The sequence below is a fragment of the Periplaneta americana genome, chromosome 15 (genome assembly GCF_040183065.1).
Source record: "Periplaneta americana isolate PAMFEO1 chromosome 15, P.americana_PAMFEO1_priV1, whole genome shotgun sequence".
NCBI classification, from domain to species: Eukaryota; Metazoa; Arthropoda; class Insecta; order Blattodea; family Blattidae; genus Periplaneta; species Periplaneta americana.
In genome coordinates, this window is record NC_091131.1 from 18291757 (window position 1) to 18317609 (window position 25853).

At 36.4% G+C, this 25853-nt stretch overlaps 1 protein-coding gene across 1 annotated transcript; it reads left to right on the forward strand.

The window, feature by feature from the left end:
- Window positions 1-445: 445 nt before the first annotated feature.
- LOC138715619 (proclotting enzyme-like) lies at window positions 446-24558 on the forward strand. Its single transcript, XM_069848691.1, has 5 exons — window positions 446-923; window positions 5001-5206; window positions 13080-13300; window positions 19621-19678; window positions 23915-24558. Exons 1-5 carry the CDS (start codon window positions 829-831, stop codon window positions 24034-24036), a joined length of 702 nt encoding a protein of 233 aa, XP_069704792.1. The 5' UTR covers window positions 446-828; the 3' UTR covers window positions 24037-24558.
- The last annotated feature ends 1295 nt before the right edge of the window (window positions 24559-25853 follow it).

Here is a 25853-nt window from a genome sequence, read left to right on the forward strand (position 1 = left end):
ATTACGCAGGAAGTTTAAAAATGACTTCTCAACATCCGATAAGGACACAAATACCCACAAAATGTTATGCAATGCATTTTACACATATCAAATAGTATTTTAAAGAAAAAACATTTTTGAAAATTTAATTTACCAGAAACAACAATAAAAGTGGGCGAGTGATTTAAAAATCCATAACGCAGGAAGTTTAAAAATGACTTCTCAGCATCCGATAAGGGTGCAAATGCCCACAAAATGTTATGCAATGCATTTTACACATGTCAAAGAGTATTTTAAAGAAAAAAAATTGAAAATGTAATTTACCAGAAACAACAATAAAAGTGGGCGAGTGATTTAAAAATCCATAACGCAGAAGTTTAAAAATGGCGACTCAACATCCGATAAGGGCACAAATACCTACAAAATGTTATGCTATTCATTCCACACATATCACAGAGTATTTTAAAGAATTCTTTTTTTAAATGTACTCATTTTTCACCAAAAAATACCATCCTCTCCCCTTAGAGTCTGTTTTAGGTGCCTAAAAGCTGGTTTTTAAGAGCCTAAAAATACGAGATTATCTAATCATAACTTACGATAGCACAGTTACTAAACTACACGTCGGAGGAATGGGTTGTATGACAAAGAATGATCTTCCATTCGAGATCTCTTATCCCTTGGAGTTAGGTGCAAATGTCCTGAATCATAGTGTAATTTTATAGATTGCAGCAAGCACTTGGAAAATAAACGAACAATTTGGCATGTTTCGCAGCATGCGGGGTGTCCAACCTGAGGGACAGCGAGCGCATCGTTGGCGGTGAGGAACCTCCGCGAAACGCCTACCCTTGGATGGCTCTCATCACGGGCAACAACACTCCAGCATGTGGAGGGGCCGTCATCAGCGACCAGTACGTCGCGACGGCAGCCCACTGCACCACTCTGAGGTCGGGACTGTCGTCATAACTTGCTTCACCTCTCAACTGATTTTCCTCCAACCAGAATCTCTTCATTAAAGAGCGGATTCCTATGTACAGACGTGGACAAATTATTAACAAAATTGACGATTTTTTATGATAATTCTATTTACAAAATTTGACTTTTCAATTTAGACTACAGTTGACAATTTTGCATATTTCCTTCATTATAGAAGACAGAAATATGCAAAAAGTCAACTGTAGTTTAAATTGAAGAGTCAGGTTTTGTAAAAATATATAATAAAAATCTTCAATTTTGCTAATAATTTGTAAATTAGCAAAAATGTTAACTGCATTGAAGAGTCAAATTTTGTAAAAATATAAAACAAAAATCTTCAATTTTGCTAATAATTTGGAAATATCCAAAATGTCAACTGTGGTCCAAATTGAAGAATCGAATTTTGTAAAAATATATATTAAAAACCTTCAGTTTTGCTAATAATTTGTAAATATGGAAAAATATCAAATGCAGTCCAAATTGAGGAGTTAAATTTTAAAAAATATACAATACAAATCTTCAATTTTGCAAATAATTTGGAAATGCACAAAAATGTCAACTGTAGTCTAAACTGAAGAATCATATTTTGTAAAAATATATAATAAAAATCTTAAATTTTGCTAACAATTTGTCCACGTCTGTAATTAAATATTTTTCTTGCGTGTGATAAAAACACAATTAACAAAGTTAAAAATACCGAATGTCAAGTTTCAATAATTTCGAGGGAAAAATTGCTCCGGGGCCGGGTATCGAACCCGGGACCTTTGCTTAAACGTACCAACGCTCTACCAACTGAGCTACCCGGGAACTCTACCAGACACCGATGCAATTTTTCCCTCTATCTCTACAGGCCTCAAAGTGGGCTGACGACCGTCAAGCAACCAACATTGAGTGCACACTAACTCCGTGTGACTTAAATTGTGGTTTTCTGTTAACGAACAGTGACGTGTATTATGGAAATCAAGCTGACGGTCGTCAGCCCACTTTGAGGTCTGTGGATATAGAGGGAAAGACTGGATCGGTGTCTGGTAGAGTTCCCGGGTAGCTCAGTTGGTAGAGCGTTGGTACGTTTAACCAAAGGTCCCGGGTTCGATACCCGGCCCCGGAACTATTTTTCCCTCGAAATTATTCAAATCAACTTTACAGGAAGTTATACCTGAAAGCTTGATTTGTATGTCAAGTTTGAAGTTTAAAACCCGAATTTTATTTCACATAAAAACACATATTTTCACAAAAAATTTATGTCAATACATATTTTCAGGAAATCTATTATAAACACATAAATCTTGGAGTTTTTTTTTACTTAAATAATTTTTTTTACAAGAACTTTTAAATATTTTAAAACTAAATCAATTATATTACTCAGAAATACGTTATCTTTTTAAGAATTCTTGGTTGCATCGTGTTTCTATGGGCTGTGTGGTGTATCCGTGATCAATTTTTGTAATAGTATCGCCTCAAGTTCTAAGAAATTCTAGGTTGCATATCACTGTTATTATATGAGAATAAATTAGCATGAACAAGGAGGAGAGATTTTGCAACACATAATTAGGAATGTTTATTTTTGCTGAAGATGATTTCATTCCGCTTTGTTTGTGAAACACAACGGATAAGAGCTCGGGTACAAACATTATTTAATTTAAACAAATCTCTCGCCTCTCGCTCATGTCTATCAAGTTAGCCAATATATCTTGTTGTGATTCCCTGTTATCGGACCATAAGCATAAGCTGCGTAGTGTAGACGTGGTGGCGTCGCTATAGGAAGCTTTCCAGCGACATTGTCAGTCATTAGCTAGATACATTTTTTTTTATGTTAAGGCGTGTGTATATTAGCCCCTTAAGATGCCTAAAATCAAATCGAGTTTAAGATCGCGTCTACAGCAATATGTAGAAGAATTTAAAAACATTTTTACTACCGATGGAAAAGTGTTATTTTGCCAACCATGTGGTAAATCAGTAAGTGCAGATCAGAGCTCTCAGGCAACCCAACATTTGTCTGGTAACAAGCACATTGCCGCTGCTTCACGTGTGTATTCACGGCAAAACAGTGGATATAAAAAAATGTGTAAAGTTGCTTAAGTATTGGAGGGTGTGCCTGTAGGTGAAATTGGCGGTGTAGGTGTTTGTGACAGTCCTCTCTTTAAATATGCACGTCTGACGTCCTGTGATGTGGAAAGATCGTTTTCACAATATAAGTCGTTGTTCAGAGATAAAGGGCATGCATTTGTGACGGAGAATTTGGAAATGACCTTTGTTGTTCACTGCAATTCTCGGACATATACTAGCAACTGATACTCAAGTGTGATTGGTGAGTACCTAGTAACATTTTTTTCCAAGCTAAGTAAGGTATTTTTGCCATATTTAAAAAATATATATTTTTTATTTTTAGCAAATATTTTCGTACTTTTTAGCACATAAAATAAATATATTTAAATGTTTAGCACATAAAAATCCGCTCCCTACTCTTCATTATCAGAGCGCAATACCTTCACTAGATGATACGAGACTGCTTCAAAAAGTAAAGTAACAAGAGCTCTCATGGACAAACTTTACTTCACAGCCAGATACAATGATATACAGTAGTAGTGTAACACTATCAACCTCCTCAGCAAAGCAATCGATCTCCACTTTCTCTTCAGACTTCCCCTTTGGGGTTGAAAATTTGTTCTGACAATGATGCCTTCAATATTCTCTTCACCAAACTGATATAAACTTCAGAAGCTTCAGCAATTATGGATTAGCATTTTTGTTTTTTGTCTCTTTTTTGCACTTTCAAATATTTTTTTCCGTTCAGTTTTTCTTTGCCACTTATTTTCTTTCCCGTTACTTGTTCCTCTTTCTTTCCTTGTTTCGACTCTCCACTTTACTTTCCATTCGTTAAGTACATTTTATTTAAGGGGAGAGGATGGTATTTTTTGGTGAAAAATGAGTACATTTAAAAAAAGAATCCTTTAAAATACTCTGTGATATGTGTGGAATGAATAGCATAACATTTTGTAGGTATTTGTGCCCTTATCGGATGTTGAATCGCCATTTTTAAACTTCCTGCGTTATGGATTTTTAAATCACTCGCCCACTTTTATTGTTGTTTCTGGTAAATTAAATTTTCAAATTTTTTTTTCTTTAAAATACTATTTGATATGTGTAAAATGCATTGCATAACATTTCGTGGGTATTTGTGCCCTTATCGGATGTTGAGACGTCATTTTTAAACTTCCTGCGCTATGGATTTTTAAATCACACGCCCACTTTTATCGGTTTCCAGTAACTTCATTTTTTTTGCTACATTGCCAGACAAAAATGGATATAATTTCTGAACTATTAAAGATACATGCATGAAATTTAGAACAGACATTCTTTAGACTATTAGGAAACTTTTCACTATAACAGAATTTTGTTAATTGATTTCATTTTAAAAATACGTCCGTTTGTTTGCAAGAAAGGAAATCAGAAAATTGTAATTAAATTTGAATTGTTTATTTTACAAACGTAGGGACTAATATCAAAATTCTGTTAGATAGTTTGTAGAACATGCTTTTGCAAATACATTGCAAAAAACTGTTTGAAAGTATCTTTAAAAATGGTTTAGATATATCGGTTTTAATACAATCCTGCATTGGGTATATTTTTTTCAAATTTGGACCCCCCAAATAATATTTTTTTCAAAATATTTTTATTTCGTTAAGTTGCCACAGCTATGAGCTCTCTACATACAAAAAATTAGTATTTTACACCAAATAGGAAAAAAGTTTTAAAAAATACCATCCTCTCCCCTTAAACTCTTTTTAATAGTCTACTAAATTGAATTCCTTTTTCTCTTTTCTTTTTAGTTATGGGCTACACATTATTCCTTTCCATTTTTTCCTAATTTGTGTCCCACTTGCACTTTCTTATTCACTAAACTTTTCCATTTTGTTTTTTACATCCCCTTTCTCATTACTTTCCCTTTTTCCCTAATTCCTCTCCCAAATTTGCACTTCGTCATTGACTAAACTTTTCCATTGTCTTTTTTACATCCTCTCTCATTTCTTACTCCGTCCCCGTTGCAGGTACCGGCAAGAGGAGCTGAAAGTGGTGCTGGGAGAGCACAACCATTGCGAGCCCGACAACAGGACTTCCTCCTTCTCCGTGCTGCGCATGATCGTGCACCCGTTGTTCAACGCCTCCACGTACGCCTTCGACATCATGCTGCTCAAACTCAGCATGCGCCTCACTTTTAACGAGATCGTGCGCCCCATTTGCCTCCCACAGTGGGGTAAGAATTCAGCTAACCTTCAAGCTCTGTTAATTCTTTAAGGCCCAGTTGTACGATCGCGGAATAAATCTTGGAATAGTTATTCGTGGAACAGCCTAACTATAGAATAAATGGACTACCGTGTTGTATGACGTTCGTTTATTCCAAGGTTACCTATTTCATATTTAGCCGAATTGAAACAGAGGTTGGCAACACTTTAGATGGTGTTTTGTTTTATGAAGTGCAGTAATTGTTTACACTATTTTATCTACGGAATTTGTTATAAAGAAATGAGTAAATCAAAACTATAATACTGAAGATACACTTAAGCTAGTTGAGATGGTGACTGATTATTATCGAAACGTGCTGGAAAACAAAAAGACCGATGCCATAGCCTCAAATCAGAAGGTAAGAGCATGGGAGTCTATCGCTAGGTTATTTAATGCTCAGGCAACTACCTACAGAAATGCGAAACAGCTTTGTCAGAAATACGATTCAATAAAGAAAGAGGCAAGGAAATATGCAGCAAAAAAGAGACAGTATAGGCTCCAGACGGGCGGAGGTCCTGCAGATACAATTAAAACAAATACGTTTTTTGAAAAAGTACTTTAAATGATCAAACTCTCTGTGGAAGGACATGACAGCATATACAGACGTGTACAAATTATTAACAAAATTGACGATTTTTATGATAATTCTGTCTACAAAATTTGACTTTTCAATTTAGAGTACAGTTGACAATTTTGCATATTTCTATCATTACAGTAGATAGAAATATGCAAAAATGTCAACTGTAGTTTAATTGAAGAGTCAAATTTTGTAAAAATATATAATAAAAATCTTCATATTTTGCTAATAATTTGTAAATATGCAAAAATGTCAACTGCAGTCTAAATTGAAGAGTCAAATTTTGTAAAAATATAAAATTAAAATCTTCAGTTTTGCTAATAATTTGGAAATATCCAAAATGTAAACAGTAATCCGAATTGAAGAGTCAAATTTTGTAAAAATATACAATAAAAATCTTCAGTTTTGCTAATAATTTGTAAATATGCAAAAATATCAAATGTAGTCCAAATTGAAGAGTCAAATTTTGTAAAAAATATACAATACAAATCTTCAATTTTGCTAATAATTTCGAAATACGCAAAAATGTCAACTGTAGTCTAAACTGAAGAATCATATTTTGTAAAAATATGTAATAAAAATCTTCCATTTTGCTAATAATTTGTCCACGTCTGTATGATTCCGATGCTACTTTCAGGGCAAGTGAATTAAATAGTGGTTTCGTCTTGGAAGAAATTAGTGTAAATGAGTCAATACTGGGTGTTCAGTTCAAAGTGTGTCATGGCTCGCTGCATGCCGTCATGTGGCTAGTCCATGAGCCTAGAGAATTCAATCTTCCTACACTTCCACAGAGGTGTATTACTTACGAGGCAGAGAAGTTGCCTAACAAGTACGGCGTTCATTCAGAAACGTACTTACCGATACGTACGGTAACGCCTGTAGTGGCAGGAATGTGAACTGTTTGGAAACACGTACTCAGGTAAGTTTTTTCTTACTGTCGGGACATGGAGAGAGGGTTAAGACGATTACTTACGTATTTGTTGACATTAACTTCGACGGTCAACATGGATACGGAGCATTTGATTTGTGTTGTGGAATGTTGCCGTACGCAACCGATGATAACAAATACCCTGCGTACGACTTGGCCGCGCAAAACACAGTTATGGTAGTACACAGACCATACAGACCGCCATCTGTTGCTACGACGTTCAAGTTATACTGTACACGTTCTCAAGTTCAGATTGAACGCCTTGATTAATAAGCAACTTCTCTGACACAAAAGCTGAAACTCTTTTCAAATCGCTGACTCATCAACAGTGACGTCATGACACACTTTGAAATGAACAGCCAGTAGAAGTGACATTAGAATCTGCCTCAGAAGCAGTGACGTTGCGAATGTTCATGACGACACTGGTCCTGAAGTTGAAACAAAGAGTAACTTACAGGAGGTCAACTGTGCAATATATATATTCCACAAATGCTGAAATCTCCCTTACATCCCGCTTTACAAGCAAAGAAATGTGCAAGTGAGGAACAGGAACGGGTATCTAGTGACAATGGCATGCAAAACATCTCTTCTTTATCAACATGAAGAATCGTCTTTCACAAACATATCATCATATTGTGAACTTTATTAGTAACAACAATGTAATTTATTCGTCACAACAATAATTCCTTTCTACAATTCACCTTAAACGCTCTCGTCAACAATTGGATCTTCACTCAACACAGTATTCGTTATAGCACTCCACCGACGACAATGACAATTTACTTGGACTATTACGCACAACAATGAACTGTTAATCTTAACTAATATTTACAAAGCACTATTTACAAATCAGAACTACCAGTTCTCAGTTCACAGTTCTTCTATCTCAGTCACTCGAGTTCACAGTATCTCGAACCACAGACCTTCAGAGACAGTTCACTGTACTCGAACTCGGGTCCCTCCAACTGCGGTCCACTGCACTCGAACTCAGGTCCCTCCAACTGCGGTCCACTGCACTCGAACTCAGGCCTTCGGATGCTGACGCAGATGCGGACGCACACTCGAGTCGAACTCCGGTACACAAGACTGGCTTTCTCACTGACTGGCTGACTAATCAACTGAAAACTGGAAACTCTCCTCTAGTTCGCTGGCGCTTCTTCTTTTATAGCAAAATCATAGTTGCGAGAATTTTCTACAGGTGTGTAGAGAATTATCTCGATATCTTCACATCGACGGACTTCTGGAATCGTCGGGAAGGTCGTTCCACATTCACTGCGTTAAGTAGCAGCTGCGCGCGCAGCCTTCCCTCGCGTGTAGGCTCCTTTCCCCTTTCCCCGTGAAGCTGGTCGTGAGTTCGAATCTCACGTCGCTGTCACAATATCATCATATTCATTTAATAGGTCAGGTCTATGACATGCTTTTGTTTCCGCATTCTCAAAAATACATTATATAATAATTCATCATCACTATCGGAATTATTGACGTTTAATGCTGCTGCCATTTTATATGTTATTCTCTAGATAACGATTTAACAGCGACTGAAAGCATGGAATAGCTTATTCGGGAGATAACCTCCGAATAACGCACTATTCCGAGTTCGTACAACACATTTCTCGCGTAATCATGGAATTAATTTTAACAGGACTTTATTCCGTGTTTGTACAACTGGGCCTAAAACGGCTATTTATAACCGCACGGCAACTTTTAGCAACGACATCGGTGTTTTCTCTACAGTCCGGACCTAACCATTAAATAGTCCTGGATTTCGATAGAAGCTCTACGATGGCTAAGAATTGATATCAGCGGGGATACCACCGAAAAGGGATTATAAAGAATGGACACTGAGCGAATTTTCCTGTGTTTTGTTTTTCTGTGCGCCAGCGGATAGTTCCACTTTCAAGCGCTAGAGGTAGTGTAATCGAGCATACGCTAACATAATAATTGAGAATAGAGTTGAGACACAGGATCCAAACATCGCCTACCTCATTGCATAATCCAGTAACGCTTTGCTTCAAATAAATTCAAGTTAACAGCTTTTCCTTATTTCTCAGTGACAAACTAGTTGTAATAATATTTTATATTTCAGATATCATAAATTATATTATAAAATAATATAATACATTGTAAAATTAAGCGTCAAATTTGTTTAATATTTTTATAATATAATATAATATAGGTATATGGTTTTACTTCTCGTGAGAGTTTTGTTTTTCCATTTTCAGCGCTATCAAATCATTACATATTTTAATTGTTGTTGGGGTCAACGTCTGAACTCTCATTATAAAGGAACTCTAGAGTCTAGACATTACAGTTAATGAAGGATTTATTATTTTATGGATCCAATTTATTTTATTTGAGTACATAATGTACCTAGATGTATTAATTATATGTGTTATATTTCCGCTGTGTCGACTGCTAGCCGGTGTGATGTCAGCGCCAACTCTAGGGAGAAAGCAGAATCTGACGCTCTAGCTGGCTTGAAGGCCATTGAAATCGGTCCGGCTACATCAAAGGTACCGACGCGAAGTGTCCATTCTTTATAATCCCTATTCGCTGGGGATACCTCGTATCTGTGAATTTCGTTAGCCACGTGTGAATTTGCAGGTGGGTCAGAAAACTACCCATAGCATACCATATTCTACTCCGTAAGTGCAACAGTAAAGATGGTAACATTTATTAGTGAATTGTTATGTTCTATTGTGAAAAACTACTTTTCTTTATCCCATATTTAAATTTATTGTTATTTACACTTAGCCTATTTACGTAACAGTCTTTGGACACTATAAATAGTGTTACAGACATTGTCAAATACAATTAAAAGTTACAGTTAAAAATTCTTGTATGCCCAACATATGCAACGCGCATATAGCCTAATGCTTGCGTACGTTTTGTCTGTAATACTCGCCGGCGAGACCACGCCACGCTTCCAAATGTTATCGTGGTTGAGCCTAGGGAGCGCCGTCATCTACACGGTCTACCACTATTATTCAAAATACTACATTCCTCTATTCCTCACTATCTTGCTTCACACTTCCAAAGATTGTCAATTTCAAGAGCAACTGATTTAGGTTTACTTATAATCCTCCAACGTAGAACTTCTGCATATTTCTCATCATTTAGTGTTGGAATTCTCTCCTGCGCGAGATCAGAGACTGTCGGACTCTAAAGTAGTTTCAGAATAAACTTGAAAATTGTTATTAGATAAAAGCTAGACATATATATTATAAGTGAAAAAATATATATTAAATTTTTTTTTATAAACAAAACTGTATTATTATTGTTCTATAAACTTGCTTTTTAACAAAGTAAAAGAACTTTCAAATCTTCCTCGACTTTTGAAGAGAACTATACATCTTCAATGCTGGAAACAAGAATTTAGTTTCCCAATATTTATACGGCAGCAGAATTATTCGTAATTTATTTATTACACGGAGGAGTCCCCCTGGATTAAGTTAATGTCTCGCTTATGTTGTGTATTCTGCAGCCAGGTAGTGCCACTCGAAACTTCTGTCCAGCAGCCAGATCTTGGGGTCCTCTCGTTTTAGATCGGATTCGCACTCGCTCTTGTCCATGTACACCAGACACACCTTTCCGATGCCTTGGCAAGCGTCCAGTTCGAAGATCTTGCACTTGACGCCGAAGTTGGGGCGCTGCCTGGGGTCGTCCTGCTCGCTGCTGATCTCGATGTCCAGCAGCGTGGGGCATTCCGCATCGCCCATGCTCTTGACGCCGGCCAGCCGTCGTAACTCAGACATAGAGTTGATCTTCATGTCGCCTTGTGGATATTCTCGACCATGGCTTCATTAAAGATCGGACATCCTCTCTCCTTTCTTCGTGGAAGTTTTGTTCTTGTGAACTTTATACCCGTGCTCAATAATTTTTCCCTCGAAATTATTCAAATCAACTTTAGAGGGAGTTATACCTGAAATCTTGAATTGCATATTTATTATACTTATAACTATGCGCAAGATAGTGTTCCATATCAATTTAATATTTTATTTTATCAGTTAAGGATTTAATTCAAGATTTATTCTTATTTATAATATTGTTCCGTTAACTCTCTGTACGTTATTTTTATGTATTCCTGTATACTCTACATTATGAGTAGTCTATACTTTCAAATTGTGAGCTATGTTATATTATTACTAACATCTATCGCATATATTACTAGATAATCTCAATGAATGTTGAAAGCTAGATTTGCTGAATTCTAATAGTCTTTTTCTGCGATATAAAAATATTTTGATTTCATGGATGCTGATGCTCCATTATAATATACCATATTTTAAAATACTATTAAAATAAGCAAGGTAGAAGTGAAATAATCCTGCAGATTGATAGGGGGGATAAGATACATTTAAATGAATAGTAAACCTATATTATTCATTCGTTCGTTCGTTCATTCATTCATTTATTTATTTTTGTTTGTCTATTTGTTTCTTTGTTTATTAATCAATTAATTAACTTATTATTTATTATTTATTTATTTAATCTGACAGGATTAAGGCCTTAAGACTATTCTTCCATCCCTCCAGATAGCACATATAAATACAAAAAAGAAATACAGACGCTGGTGATACTTACATACTTACAAATGGCTTTTAAGGAACCCGAAGGTTCATTGCCGCCCTCACATAAGCCCGCCATCGGTCCCTATCCTGTGCAAGATTAATCCAGTCTCTATCATCATATCCCACCCCCCTCAAAGCCATTTTAATATTATCCTCCCATCTACGTCTCGGCCTCCCTAAAGGTCTTTTTCCCTCCGGTCTCCCAACTAACACTCTATATGCATTTCTGGATTCGCCCATTGGTCCTACATGCCCTGCCCATCTCAAACGTCTGGATTTTAAGTCCCTAATTATGTCAGGTGAAGAATACAATGCGTGCAGTTCTGTGTTGTGTAACTTTCTCCATTCTCCTGTAACTTCATCCCTCTTAGCCCCAAATATTTTCCTAAGCACCTTATTCTCAAACAACCTTAACCTATGTTCCTCTCTCAGAGTGAGAGTCCAAGTTTCACAACCATACAGAATAATCGGTAATAGAACTGTTTTATAAATTCTAACTTTCAGATCTTTGGACAGCAGACTGGATGATAAGAGCTTCTCAACCGAATAATAACACGCATTTCCCATATTTATTCTGCGTTTAAATTCCTCCCGAGTGTCGTTTATATTTGTTACTGTTGCTCCAAGATATTTGAATTTTTCCACCTCTTCGAAGGATAAATCTCCAATTTTTATATTTCCATTTGGTACAATATTCTGGTCACGAGACATAATCACATACTTTGTCTTTTCGGGATTTACTTCCAAACCGATCGCTTTACTTGCTTCAAGTGAAATTTCCGTGTTTTCCCTAATCGTTTGTGTATTTTCTCCTAACATGTTCACGTCATCTGCATAGAGAAGAAGCTGATGTAACCCGTTCAATTCCAAACCCTGCCTGTTATTCTGAACTTTTCTAATGGCATATTCTAGAGCGAAGTTAAAAAGTAAAGGTGATAGTGCATCTCCCTGCTTTAGCCCGCAGTGAATTGGAAAAGCATCAGATAGAAACTGACCTATACGAACTCTGCTGTAAGTTTCACTGAGACACATTTTAATTAATCGAACTAGTTTCTTGGGAATACCAAATTCAATAAGAATATCATATAATACGTCCCTCTTAACCGAGTCATATGCCTTTTTGAAATCTATGAATAACTGATGTAGTGTACCCTTATACTCCCATTTTTTCTCTATTATCTGTCGAATACAAGAAATCTGATCAATAGTCTATTTATTACGCCGAAAACCGCACTGATGATCCCCAATAATTTCATCTACGTACGGAGTTAATCTTCTCAAAAGAATATTGGACAAAATTTTGTACGACGTCACCAAAAGTGATATTCCTGATAATGATAATGATAATAATAATAATAATAATAATAATAATAATAATAATAATAATAATAATAACAATAATAATAGTAACAATAATAAATACAATACATGTTAATTGTAAATTTTCACAACAGCACAGTTACAATTACGTTGTGTGATTAAATGCACGATTAATTAGAAAATTAAATTGAAAATTTCAGCAGTCCCGTCGATAACACACTGCTCTTTCTTCTCGTATATAATACAAAATAAGAGGTCAACGAACTCAGGTCTGTCTGCCTGGGTGAACTACCTCCCAACTCCCCTTCTGGCTACAACGTTGCAAGCTGGTTGCATCGGTTAGTGGCTTAAAATCAGTGGTTTTTAAATTAAATTTACGCGAAAACGACGGGAATTTAATCAGTTAATTTTGTACGTAACAAATGAAGCGCGATGATGGTGATTACAGGACAGCTGGTCTCTACTCCGTTACGAGAACAGGAGGGCACAGCACTAGGATGGGGGGTCCTCGCATTCCAGTCGCCATTCAAGACTTGCGAACTGCGACAAGTGGAATTGCTCCTCATACCTCGCGCGCAGTGTCTAGTGCAATCCAGTTACACCCCTGAAATGCTACCACCCACACTCTTCTGTGCAGGATTCCCCCAGGGCGGCAAAGACTCCTGCCAGGTTAGTTAACACTACATTAATTATATAGAACAATTATATTTGCATGATCCTGTACATATTGTGACAGCGACGTGAGATTCGAACTCACGACCAGCGTCCCGCAAGAGAGAAGATCGCGCGGAGCACTTTGGGATGGCGCGCGGCGGAGAGGGGAAAGGGCCAACGCGGCGAGAGAGTGGAGAGAGAGTGCGCGCGCATCTGGTGCTGGTAGAGAGGAGAGGTTTCTGGATTTTTCTGGAGTGCCATCTCTAGAGACGCGTGGAACTTTCGAGGCTACGTCGCTGTGGTTATAAATTAAGGACGCGAAGGAACGACAGCAGTTTTCAGTTATTCAATCAGTGAGAAAGTCAGAGCAAGGAAGCCAGTCTTGTGTACCGGAGTTCGACTCGAGTGTGCGTCCGCAACTGCGTCAGCAGCCGAAGGCCTGAGTTCGAGTGCAGTGGACCGCAGTTGGAGGGACCTGAGTTCGAGTGCAGTGGACCGCAGTTGGAGGGACCTGAGTTCGAGTACAGTGGACTGTCTCTGAAGGTCTGTGGTTCGAGATACTGTGAACTCTAGTGACTGAGCTAGAAGAACTGTGAACTGAGAACTGATGGTTCTGATTTGTAAATAGTGCTTTGTAAATATTAGTTAAGATTAACAGTTCATTGTTGTTCGTACTAGTCCAAGTAAATTGTCATTGTCGTCGGTGGAGTTTTATAACGAATATTGTGTTGAGTGAAAATCCAATTGTTGACGACAGCGTTTAAGGCGAATTGTAGAAGGGAATTATTGTTGTTACTAATAAAATTTACAATATAAACAATGCAGTTTTAATAGTGTTACCACATAACATAATACAGAGTCTTCGTAAGTAACGAGTCTATAGAAAAATCAACTATTTTTGGATAATTTTTTCAAATGATCTTCATTCTCAAGAGAAATAACATTTTCCGGTGCGTACAGTCAATTTGGAAACAAACACCCCCTCCCCCCGCCGCCAGAGGAAGCTACTTAGCAATGTGTAATGTGCATTTGATGCCAACTTAAAATTATCTGGAGCATGGCCTTCTATAGGCCAAGGACTTAAAAGTGACCTGGAGCATGGCCTTCTATACGCCAAGGATAATGGCACAGGTCATGCCTATACACATTGTTGTGATAGACTGGAATGATAAAATGCCACGCAGCCGCTTAACGTTATTACAGAAGAGAAAAATTGCTGCCTGGTTTGAACTTGGAAATAGTGCCGTAAATGAAGTGTTTCCAGGCACGTGGATCGGTCGCACAGGCCCAATCCGTTGGCCTCCGCGATCACCTGATTTGACTCCCCTGGAGTTCTTTTTCTGGGGATTCATAAGGATCGTGTCTATGCGACTAAGCCACGCACCATTCCTGAATTAGTGGGAATGAATTGAACACGATACAAATGATTACGCCTGACATGCTCACCAGAGTCCATGAAGAGTTGATACGTCGCTTAAATTTATGTATACAGCAGAACGGAAGACATTTTGAAAATTGTACATCATAATTTGTCAACAATTGAAACTTTTTTTTACATTTGTTTTATAAAGGTTTAAAACACTAAACATTCTTTCGTTTAACAGCTCTGGCGGCGAGGGAAAGGGAGGTGCTTGTTTCCAAATCGACTGTAAGGCACTGGGAAGGGTTCTTTCCCGCGAGGATGAGTAGTAGTAGTAGTAGTAGTAGTAGGGTTTAAGAAGGGCGCGTCAGCTACTGTGGCTATTTGCGCCCTTATCTAAAATTCTTAATATAACAAATACATAAATAATATAATAATCAGAGTGCTAAAAGAACTAAAAAGCGTTGTCACGGTAAAACGAGGCACACAAATGCAGTATACATAAGGTGATTTCTACACAATCATAAAAGTGAGAAATTCTACTACCATAGGTGGTATTCAAGAAGAACAAATAAAACAATAAAACTAATGCCACCAGAGATACATTGTGAATCATATTTTTTAAAACAATAAAATTATATAAAATATTCGGATGTATAAAGTCCGAAATGTCAACAATGTAAAATCAAATATAAAACAACAAATATAACCTCCGGATGTAAAGGGTCCGGAGGATAGTTAAAAAGTGTCAATAAAAAAAAACTAAATCACCTTATCCAAACCTGTGTTCGATAAAAATCTCAGAGCTGCATTTGTACAATTAAAATCATTTCAAAGAGCGTCATGGAGTGTCGGCCGATTTCCATATTGCCTGCGGGCACAGTCATATTTTCTGCAACTCAATAAAAAATGTTCCACCGTAAGTGGAACACGGCACATATCACACTCCGGCTGAGGCTCGCCACGTAGGAGATGGCCATGTGTCAGATGACAGTGGCCAATCCTCAACCGGGTGAGTAAAACCTCCTCGTGTCGCGACGCTCTTGTAGACGAATCCCAAACTCGAACAGTATCCTTTATATTTCGTAATTTGTTTCCCTCTTGTGCAGACCATTTTCCTTCCCATTGCCACCATATTTTATATTTCAAGTAGTTTCGAATGTCCTGCCACCTCTCGCTCCAATATACCAGAGAGCCATTCAGTGCGCCACCCCTGGCTGCAGCATCCGCGGCCTCATTTCCTGGTATCCCTACGTGACCAGGGGCCTGTTTCACAATGTTTACAAGCTTTGTAATTTGTAAACTTTGCTTGTAGATTGTAAACTTCTGTTTCACAATATTTGTTTGTAATGTTGAACTTTACAAAGGAAATCAAATCTTTACAAATTAAATTTTGCCCACTTTACAAGCATTCTGTTTCACAATGAAGGGTAATTTTACGAACGTGTAAACTTTACTTGTAAAGTTAGCACATTTTTCTACAATAGCTCTGAGATGTGTAAAGTTTGATATTGCAACAAATTCTGAATAAATACAATAAAGATATATTTATTAAATTAATTTTTGAGTAACTGGGTAATATTAAGAATTAAACTAGAGCAGTTTTGATGTTATTAAGTAGTTCTAATGACTCAGACGAAGATATTGAATTTAGGCCTAATCAAACAAAGACGTATACGTAAAATTTTCCGGCCAAGAATTAATAATACGTTCGTATCATTGTATGAATTTAATGAAAGGTTTCGAATGAGTCCCGCGCTATACTTCAGAATACCGCATGAGTATTTATATACGAAGACTGTATTTAATAAATAATCGCACTTAAAAAAGTTCCCTGCACCAAAAATAAATTAATTCAATAATACAATAACGACACAGAAGTCGTTTCGACTCCCGTTTCGCTGGAATCTCTCCTCCAAGATATGGGACATCACATCCAACATGGAAAAGTGGTGCCCTAACCTCAAAGCGAGAACTGTATTGTTTTGCATTGGTTTAATATACTAGCTGTCAGTCCTGTCAGTTCCGTGCGTTAGTAGATAAGCACGGAATTTCTAAGTTATGCGTGCAAAAGTGCCCATAGGGTAATTGATGTTGTTAAAAGAGTTAAATTCGAGACAGGTTTTTGATAATAAATACAATAAATAAATACTTATAAAATAGATTTTTGAGTAAGTGGATAATATTAAGAATTAAACTAAAGCAGTTTTGATGTTATTAAGGAGTTCTAATGACTCAGACGAAGATATTGAATTTAGGCCTAATCAAACGAAGACGTGTACGTAAAATTCTCCGGGCAAGAATTAATAACACGTTCGTATCATTGTATAAATTTAACGAAAGGTTTCGAATTAGTCCCGCGCTTTACTTCAGAATACCGCTTATATTTATATACGAAAATTGTATTTAATAAATACTCGAATTTAATACAGAAGTTCCCTGGACCAAAAATAAATAATTCAATAATGCAATAGCGACACTACTTACGCGGTATTCTGAAGTCGTTTCGAGTCCCGTTTCGCTGGAATCTCTCCTACAAGATATGGGACATCATAAACATCCAAAAGAGAAAAGTGATGCCCTAACCTCAAAGCGAGAACTGTATTGTTTTGCATTGGATGCATACTTGCTGTCAGTTCCGTGGGTTAGCAGATAAGCACTGAATTTCTAAGATATCAGTGTGCGAAAGTGCCCACAGGGTAGTTGATGTTGCTAAAAGAGTTCAATTCGGGGCAGGTTTTTGATCACCAAAATGTTATTTACTATAGCACAGAATTTTTATGCTGCTGATGGGATCACTAGTGTTTGTGAGGTTAGGAATGCAAGATTAATAAATACTGATGGCTCAACACAAAAAATTAACCTGATTTTGTGTTTAGACATCGTAATTATTTTATCAATTGCATATTTGTACGTGGACCAAATCTGTTATTTACTTATTTAACTGAATTTTATGCTAACTTCGTTCATTTAAGTAATAGAATTATTCGTATACTCGACCAATCACATCACATGAAACTCCATTGTCGCCAATATATAAAAATCTAAATACTTTTAATTTTTTTAACAATACTTTATATTTTCTGTTGGTGAAATATGAATCGGCAAGCTTAGAATAACCTATTTTAGTACAAAATATAAACATATGTATCGACAGAAGTAAAAATACAGCGATTTTAGCTCTGCTCCTTAGCGATTTTAGTAAACTGTCGTTGGCGATATTGTGTAACCAATAATGCGTATTTGTAAATTTCTTTAGCTGATTTTGTAAAGTTCGTCAGACTTTACAAACTAATAAAATAGCATTGTGAAACACAATTTACAAGCATTTGTAATCTTTTGCTTGTTATTTGTAAATTGCTAATTTGTAATTTGTAAGGATTGTGAAACGGGCCCCAGGAATCCACACTACTCCAATCTCATAATCAGGGCTAAGGAGAGTGTGGAACAGCTCCTGAGTTCTTAAGACAAACGGATCATCACCATTAAAAGACTGCAAGGACTGGATGGCACTTAAGGAGTCGGAACAGATAAGGAATCTGCCCCGAGGTTGCCTAATTAAAAACAATATAAAACTCTGTAAAAAGCATAGAGTTCAGCAGTAAAAACACTAGTATATTGTAATTTCAAAGGCATATTGGTTCCGTTAAGTTGAATGTTAATTGAAAAATGAGTTCTATTCAGTCAATACTTAACATAAACACAATAAAACATGTTATAATAACATTTACACAAATTTAAAAACAAACGTTTTCACCAATTTATATTGGCATCTTCAGGTCTGGCGGTGCTACCACTTAATGTAAAGATCAGTCGTGTCGCCGTCCTCATGGATTTCAAGACGTTCTTCCATTTTTTTTATCTTTCCTGCTCTCCATAACGGCCACACGACCGACCTATTCGTAGCATCTTCAAATCTATCTTGAAAACTGTATCTGCAATGACAGAAGAGTTTTGCTGTTTCCTTGGTTCACACACGCCACTTTCAACACAGTGATTCTACACACATCGTGGAGGCTTTTTGCTATATTCTATTCTCTGTATTTAGTGATATTACAGTTGTAACTTTGGTTTTTAACGTCATATACCAAGTGTTCACTTTTTATAACATGTTCCATTCGACCTACACGACCTGAAGATGCCAATCTAAATTGGCGAAAACGTTTGTTTTTAAATGTGTGTAAATGTTGTTATAACATGTTTTATTGTGTTTTATGTTAAGTATTGACTGAATAGAACTCATTTTTCAATTAACTAGTATATTGGCTTAGTCTGTATTTAAATATCTCTCCATTTGTAACGAAGGAACAACCAAGACAATCATTTATCCGGGATCCGTCAGTAAAAACTAATGAATAATTTGGATATGGTGATAAAAGTTCACTAAAACGAAGTCTATAAACAAAAGCTGGTGTAAAATTCTTGAAACATCAACTCAGACTTACATCAAACATGGGACGTCGCATAATCCACGGTGGAGTGGTGGTGTACTCCAGTGTGCGAACTGATGGTAGCCCCGTGAGGATGAACATCGTTTCAAAAAATTATCCAAAATAGCTAATTTTTCGATAGACTCGTTACCTATGAAAGACCCTGTACTTAAAAATGTTTTCAATACAAATTAATAAGTAAAACGGCTCTTGCCATTAATACAGAGTAACCCGTAAGTAATGTCACAAATTTAAGGGATTATATGACAATGAAAATGGGATAAAATGGAATTTCAGATGAAATGAGTGGAGGAATCAAAGCAGTTAGATGACATTGAATTTTTATTTCGGGCTGATAAATCAGGATAGGAGAGGAAATGTCAGAAGGAAGTGAGATTGAGAGACGAGTACGTCACAGATACTCGTCAAACCACTGTAACTCGAATTAGGTCACGTGAAGTGAACTGTGACGTAATGACACAATCAGGTGATTGAATGCATAACCAATACAAGACTCGCATTTAATACTGTCCATTGTTTTTCAGGGGGACAGCGGCGGCCCTCTACAAGTCATGAACTCTCAAGGACGATACGAACTTCTTGGTAAGTGTCACATTGTAATCAAATTGTATCCTGTATGTAAATGGTTGTTTTGTCAACTGTCTGAACCTAACAAGTGATACCTACAAGGTACCACTTATGAAGCAACTAAGCCGGGGATTTCTAATGGGTTATTTACGATGCTTTATCAACTGCTGCGTTTATCTAGCGTCTGAATGAGATAAAAGTAATAATGCCAGTGTCCAGCCCCGAAAGTTATCCAGCATTTGCTCTTAAGGGGTTAGGTACAGCTTACAACTGTAAAATATTTGGAAATATTAAACATATTTTTCCTCCATTACTGTATCTTGTACAATAATGAAAATTGGTATGTGTAAAACACTGTCCTTCTGCTTGCTTCCTTGCTTACTTACTTACTGGCTTTTAAGGAACCCGGAGGTTCATTGCCGCCCTCACATAAGCCCGCCATTGGTCCCTATCCTGAGCAAGATTAATCCAGTCTCTACCATCATATCCCACCTCCCTCAAATCCATTTTAATATTATCTTCCCACCTACGTCTCGGCCTCCCCAAAGGTCTTTTTCCCTCCGGCCTGCCAACTAACACTCTATATGCATTTCTGGATTCGCCCATACGTGCTACGTGTCCTGCCCATCTCAAACGTCTGGATTTTATGTTCCTAATTATGTCAGGTGAAGGATACAATGCGTGCAGCTCTGCGTTGTGTAACTTTCTCCATTCTCCTGTAACTTCATCCCTCTTAGCCCCAAATATTTTCCTAAGAACCTTATTCTCAAAAACCCTCAATCTCTGCTCCTCTCTCAAAGTGAGAGTCCAAGTTTCACAGCCATACAGAACAACCGGTAATATAACTGTTTTATAAATTCTAACTTTCAGATTTTTTGACAGCAGACTAGATGATAAGAGCTTCTCAACTGAATAATAACTGGCATTTCCCATATTTATTCTGCGTTTAATTTCCTCACGAGTGTCATTTATATTATCCTTCTGCTATATGAAAAAAATATTTTTACGATTTAATTTTTTTTTTTTTTTTTTTTTTTTTCAAAATTCGAAGTTCACTGTGCAGTGATGAAGCGTTTCCCTCATAATTCATAAACTTGTTAACTTTTTCATGTTCTCTATCTTTTATTTTATTGCTGAAACTCACGTTTATAATATCACGCTCTTTCAACTACATTTCTTAACAAATAATATATATATTTTTTTTATTTTGTGTTAGAAGAAAATACTGATATTTAACCATTTTAAATGAATTTATTTTTTTATCAGGCAATCTATCAAAGGTAGAGAAGTGATTTTGCATCATATTGTAGATACGACATGCATAAATACACACAAAAATTTCATCACCGAATGTTGGACACTTTTTGAGTTATGAGGGAAACACTTCATCACCGCACAGCGAACTTTGAATTTTGAAAAAAAAAAAATATATATATATATATAATTTTTTTAAATCGTAAAAATATGTTTATCATATAACAGAGGACAGTGTTTTACACCTACTAATTTTCATTATTGTACAAAATAGTGTAATGGAGGGAAAAAAGTTTAATATTTCCAAAATTTTACTCCATTAAGCTGTACCTAATCCCTTAATGGATTGAGGGAAAACTCAAGAAAAACTCAACCAGGAAACTTGTCCCAACCAGGATTCGAGCCTGAGCCCACTCGTTTCAAGGTCAGGCATAGTGACTCCACAGGAGTGGACTAAGCCAGGACACAATGAGTTAGGGTGGCCATTTCTTTTCCCCCTCCATTGCATACATATTACATTAATCAGACTTCAGTTGGACGAGTCCACTTATAGTGGAGAATTGTGGGAGCATTAAAATAACCCTTTCAATGCATTATACATTACTAAAGTGAACTAGCCTCTAAAATTAACGAACCTATGAAATAATACTACATTATGCAACGAGCCTATAATGGTAGTAATTAAGACGCGAGTATGCTTGTTTATGAAACGAGCGCAAGCGAGTTTCATAATTTTCATATGAGCGTCTACCATTATAGGCAAGTTTCATACGACTTTTCGTGCTCGAACATATTTCTAACTTGAAATTATTCAAAAGTAGGTCATGTTATGGTTATGTAAGTGAGTAGCGAACTGACCTGAATTGTGAGATGTGCGCAGACGCGAAAGTATTGATTTTTTCCGAGGCCGAATGTCATTGACCTTGATATAACGTAGAGAATAAGGTGAACATTAGTCTTGATATAACCTGGAAATTGATTTAGAATTGAAAAACGAGATGACAAATTGAATTTATTTGAATATTATTTATAATTAACGCTAATTATTATAGTAACATAACATAACCTTCTGCGACAGTATTGGATTTCCAGCCTCCGTGACATTTCGCTAATTGTCTTTCGATTGCATATCCGAGAACTATCTATACTTGCGGTTTTATAATGGTACAAAGGTGATTTGTCATTGACTGAACACCTGAACTTTAATGAATAGGTGTACTTTAATGAGGTGCATTAAAGGGCTACTACCAGATGTATAATTACTATATTTCGGCATGGTCGAGCATAAATAAATGTAAAAGTAGAAACGATGATATTGAAGCTAACAAGAAAGCGATTAATAATTTCTAAGTGTATACCTTCAACGGAAAAAGGAGATAAATTATGAATGTGAGCAGAAAAATAATCGATTTTGTAAAAGTGCAAATACAAGCAAAACAAATGTAACCGAATCTTACAGACTTTAGATGTAGATGAAATAAAAAGGAGAGTTCGGTTGGCGCCGTGGATCGTGTCCCGGTATGGCTCAGACGGAAAGAGCGCTCAGCGCGCATAGCTGAGAGGTTCTAGGTTTGATTTCCGGTGCCGGAACAAATTTTTCTCAAATTAATAAATTTAGATGTAAATTGTATTAAACTTATTTAACTCATTATCATATCCAAAATCCTTATAAATAAAAACTAATTGTTTAAAAATCTAAATATCACAATAACATCCAACCGAGAGTAAGTCCACAAATGCTATAAATTGCCTATCACTTTTTAATAGATTTTATGATCTTTACTTGGGGGTGAAGGTGCATTGCTTGATCAAAATATCTCTTCACATGAGCAAATCTACGCGCTTGACCTAAGGGGCTATGAATATCCGACTCTACCGGCAAACAGCGTGTTTCCAGCCGCCACTCTCGGCCGCATACTCACGGATGAATGTCTATTTGAAGGCCATGCATAAAAGCAATAATAAGCCTTTTCGAGTGACATGATATTCAAAACATCCCATCGCATTATATTTGCATTTTATCGTGAAAGATAGTTTCTTGATATATTTTATTACATCATAACATTATTTCAGTCCACCGCTGTGGAGTAAGGAATAACGTTTAGCATATCTGATCGTGAAACGAACAGGCCCGGGTTCAAATTCTGGTTGGAACAAGTTACCTCGAGTCTTTTCCCGGGGTTTCCCCTCAACCCATCAAGAGTAACTTCTCCGAGCTGGTAAGTATGAAGTGTACGAGGAAATTGGTTGCCTTTCTGCTGACGATTCAACTCCAAGGCAGATATCATTATTATAGACCGGAAAAAAAATTGTGGACTCATTCTCGAGCCCACAGTCCATTTTGAGAACAGCGAGGAACAACCTAGAGAAGTCTGCAAAGAAAAACGGGCAATTTATCTGCCATGCTGCAGCTATTTGGGGACCAAATATAACATCAAGACATGGGACGTTATAGGAATTATGATTGGGGCTAGAGGCACAATCTCATGGGAGTCCTTGGAAGTCTTCCGAAAATTAAAAGTTCCTGACAGCACCCTGGACGTGATATCCTCCACTGCACTGAAGTCATCGATTAGCATTATTAATCATCACTTATATTCTTTATAAAATATAATTTGTCTTGTAGCCTAAATTGTTTGATACATTTCCAATAAATTTCTCAATGATAGCCTACCTAACTAGGGTTTCTATTAAAGAAAAAATTGAATTAAATATAATTATTCCTTTAGAATTGATTAGGAGGCCGAATATTAAATCCTGGTTGGGGCAGCTATTAACTATCTATCAGGGTAATTTTCGGCGCTGGACCCTGGACTCATTTCGCTGGAATTATCACCAACTCAGACGCATAATCAGTTGATAAAGAGTCGTAAAAAACAATTTTAAAAAATCATAATTTCCTATTTACAGAGACAACTTTGAAAGCAAATTAAATCTATGCATTTTCTTCGTTACTAACTCTTAGGAAGTTATTAACAAATCCATTCATTAAAACAGGCATCATCTCCAATGGAATCAGCTGCGCCCATCCCGCCTTTCCAGGAAAGTACACCAACGTGCCCCTCTTCACAGCTTGGATCATAGCCAATACACAGGACTCAAATTACTGCACCAACTAAGGGTCTTAATGTAATACTCTGACACACAATTCACAAAAATATTTCTACTGAAGACCAAATGTGATATTTTATCAATGAAAGAGGTTGGCCTAGTTGCGTAATTATGGACCTAAATCTATCCAGATACAAATAGTAGAATAATTTGAGTACCTAAGGCCAGAAGGTGGAAAGACATTGTTTCAGTTTTGAGATTTATATGTGGTTATGCCTATAATCAACGAATGATATTGTTACGTACCGTAAACTGGGGTTACTTTGAACACAGAAAAATTTGGTGTGAGAATGATTTTTATGATAATTTACCTCCATCTATAACAAGTGCAGCATGTAGAAACCTAAATATGATTTTCTGAAAAAATGTTCAAAGTTTCCTGTGTGTTAAAAGTAACCCCAGTTTACGGTATTTAAAATTATTGCTATTCTGAAAATTTCATGTTAAATTGTGTTAGAATAGGTTTAAATAATGACAACATTTAAAATGTTCTTCTAGGTACCAAACATTGTATTATATTTTATACGTTATTTTTGGAATTTATTTTCCTTTTTCCTATATGTTCCGCCCTTCCATTTTCATCTCGTACAATTTTCTTTGGTTTTCTTCCCTTCAACGTAAGCTTTCCATCTTTTCATAACATATACATTGATAAACATTTCTTCAGTTTGGAAATAAACGAAGAAAGAATCTTTGCCGCATCATTTTTGAATAGCCACAATAGTAATACTCGATTTCTTAACTATAATAATGTTTAGTCGACAAAAATCAAGTTGTCGCCTAGATCTGGAGACATAGTAAGAGAGCATTGTTTATAGAAATCTATGTTGCGCCAATGGACTGTACAGCACTTGTAGAGCAGAAGTGCTACAAGCAGAAACTACTTTGAATGCGTAAGTGAAATAATACTGCAGAAATGTATACGCCTAAGAAATTCCAAATGTCGTAAATTGTAACGAAGTTTAAAAATCCCCTGTTTGTGACATGTTTTTTTTTCTATTTGTCTATAGGATCGTACATTTTGTGTAATATCCGTGATTTGGATGTACAATCGTATATAATACCAAATCGTACATATACGATCCATATCGTACTGTTGGCAACACTGATTAGATTTAAATTTTAAGCTGATTAAACCTCATTGTTGACTTTTGTCAATCAGAATTTACATAATACATTTATACACTACCACCGATCTCAATTAAATTAAAAAGAGCGAATGCACTCATATCCCCCATTGTTGCAGGTGTGTTGCATTAATTTCGTTTTCAGCCCTGCGTTCGCTACAGTGTTGCCACTTCTGGTACAATTATACGGATGAGGTACAATTTTAAGTATCTCTACCCTTGTACGTACAACTACCTTTTTGGTACAATTTTCAATCATTTGATACAATCTGGATTTTCTGATAACTTTTTATAGTATGAAAACAGGCATTATAATAACTGGCTTTAATAAAGTTGAAAAAAAATTATTGTGATTGTTACCAAGTTGGTAGCACCTACTAAGATAGGTAGCACCAACGCTGTGATCATTATCTGCAGCCGACAATCAGATTTGTAGCTCACTTTAAGGTCAAAACATTAACAGAAAATGTATATTCCGTGAAACTTCCCTTAACGGACACTTCTCAATAGCGGACATTTTAAAATTCCCCTGCAAAATAACATTAGCCCTTATGATAAAATTCTTCCAAATAGCGGACATTCTCGATAACGGACGCGGACACTGAAATGTATCTCCCAACAATTTGCAGACGACTGCATTATCTATAGAAAGATTAGAAATAATTCAGATGTAGATGCTATTCAAACAGACTTGAATA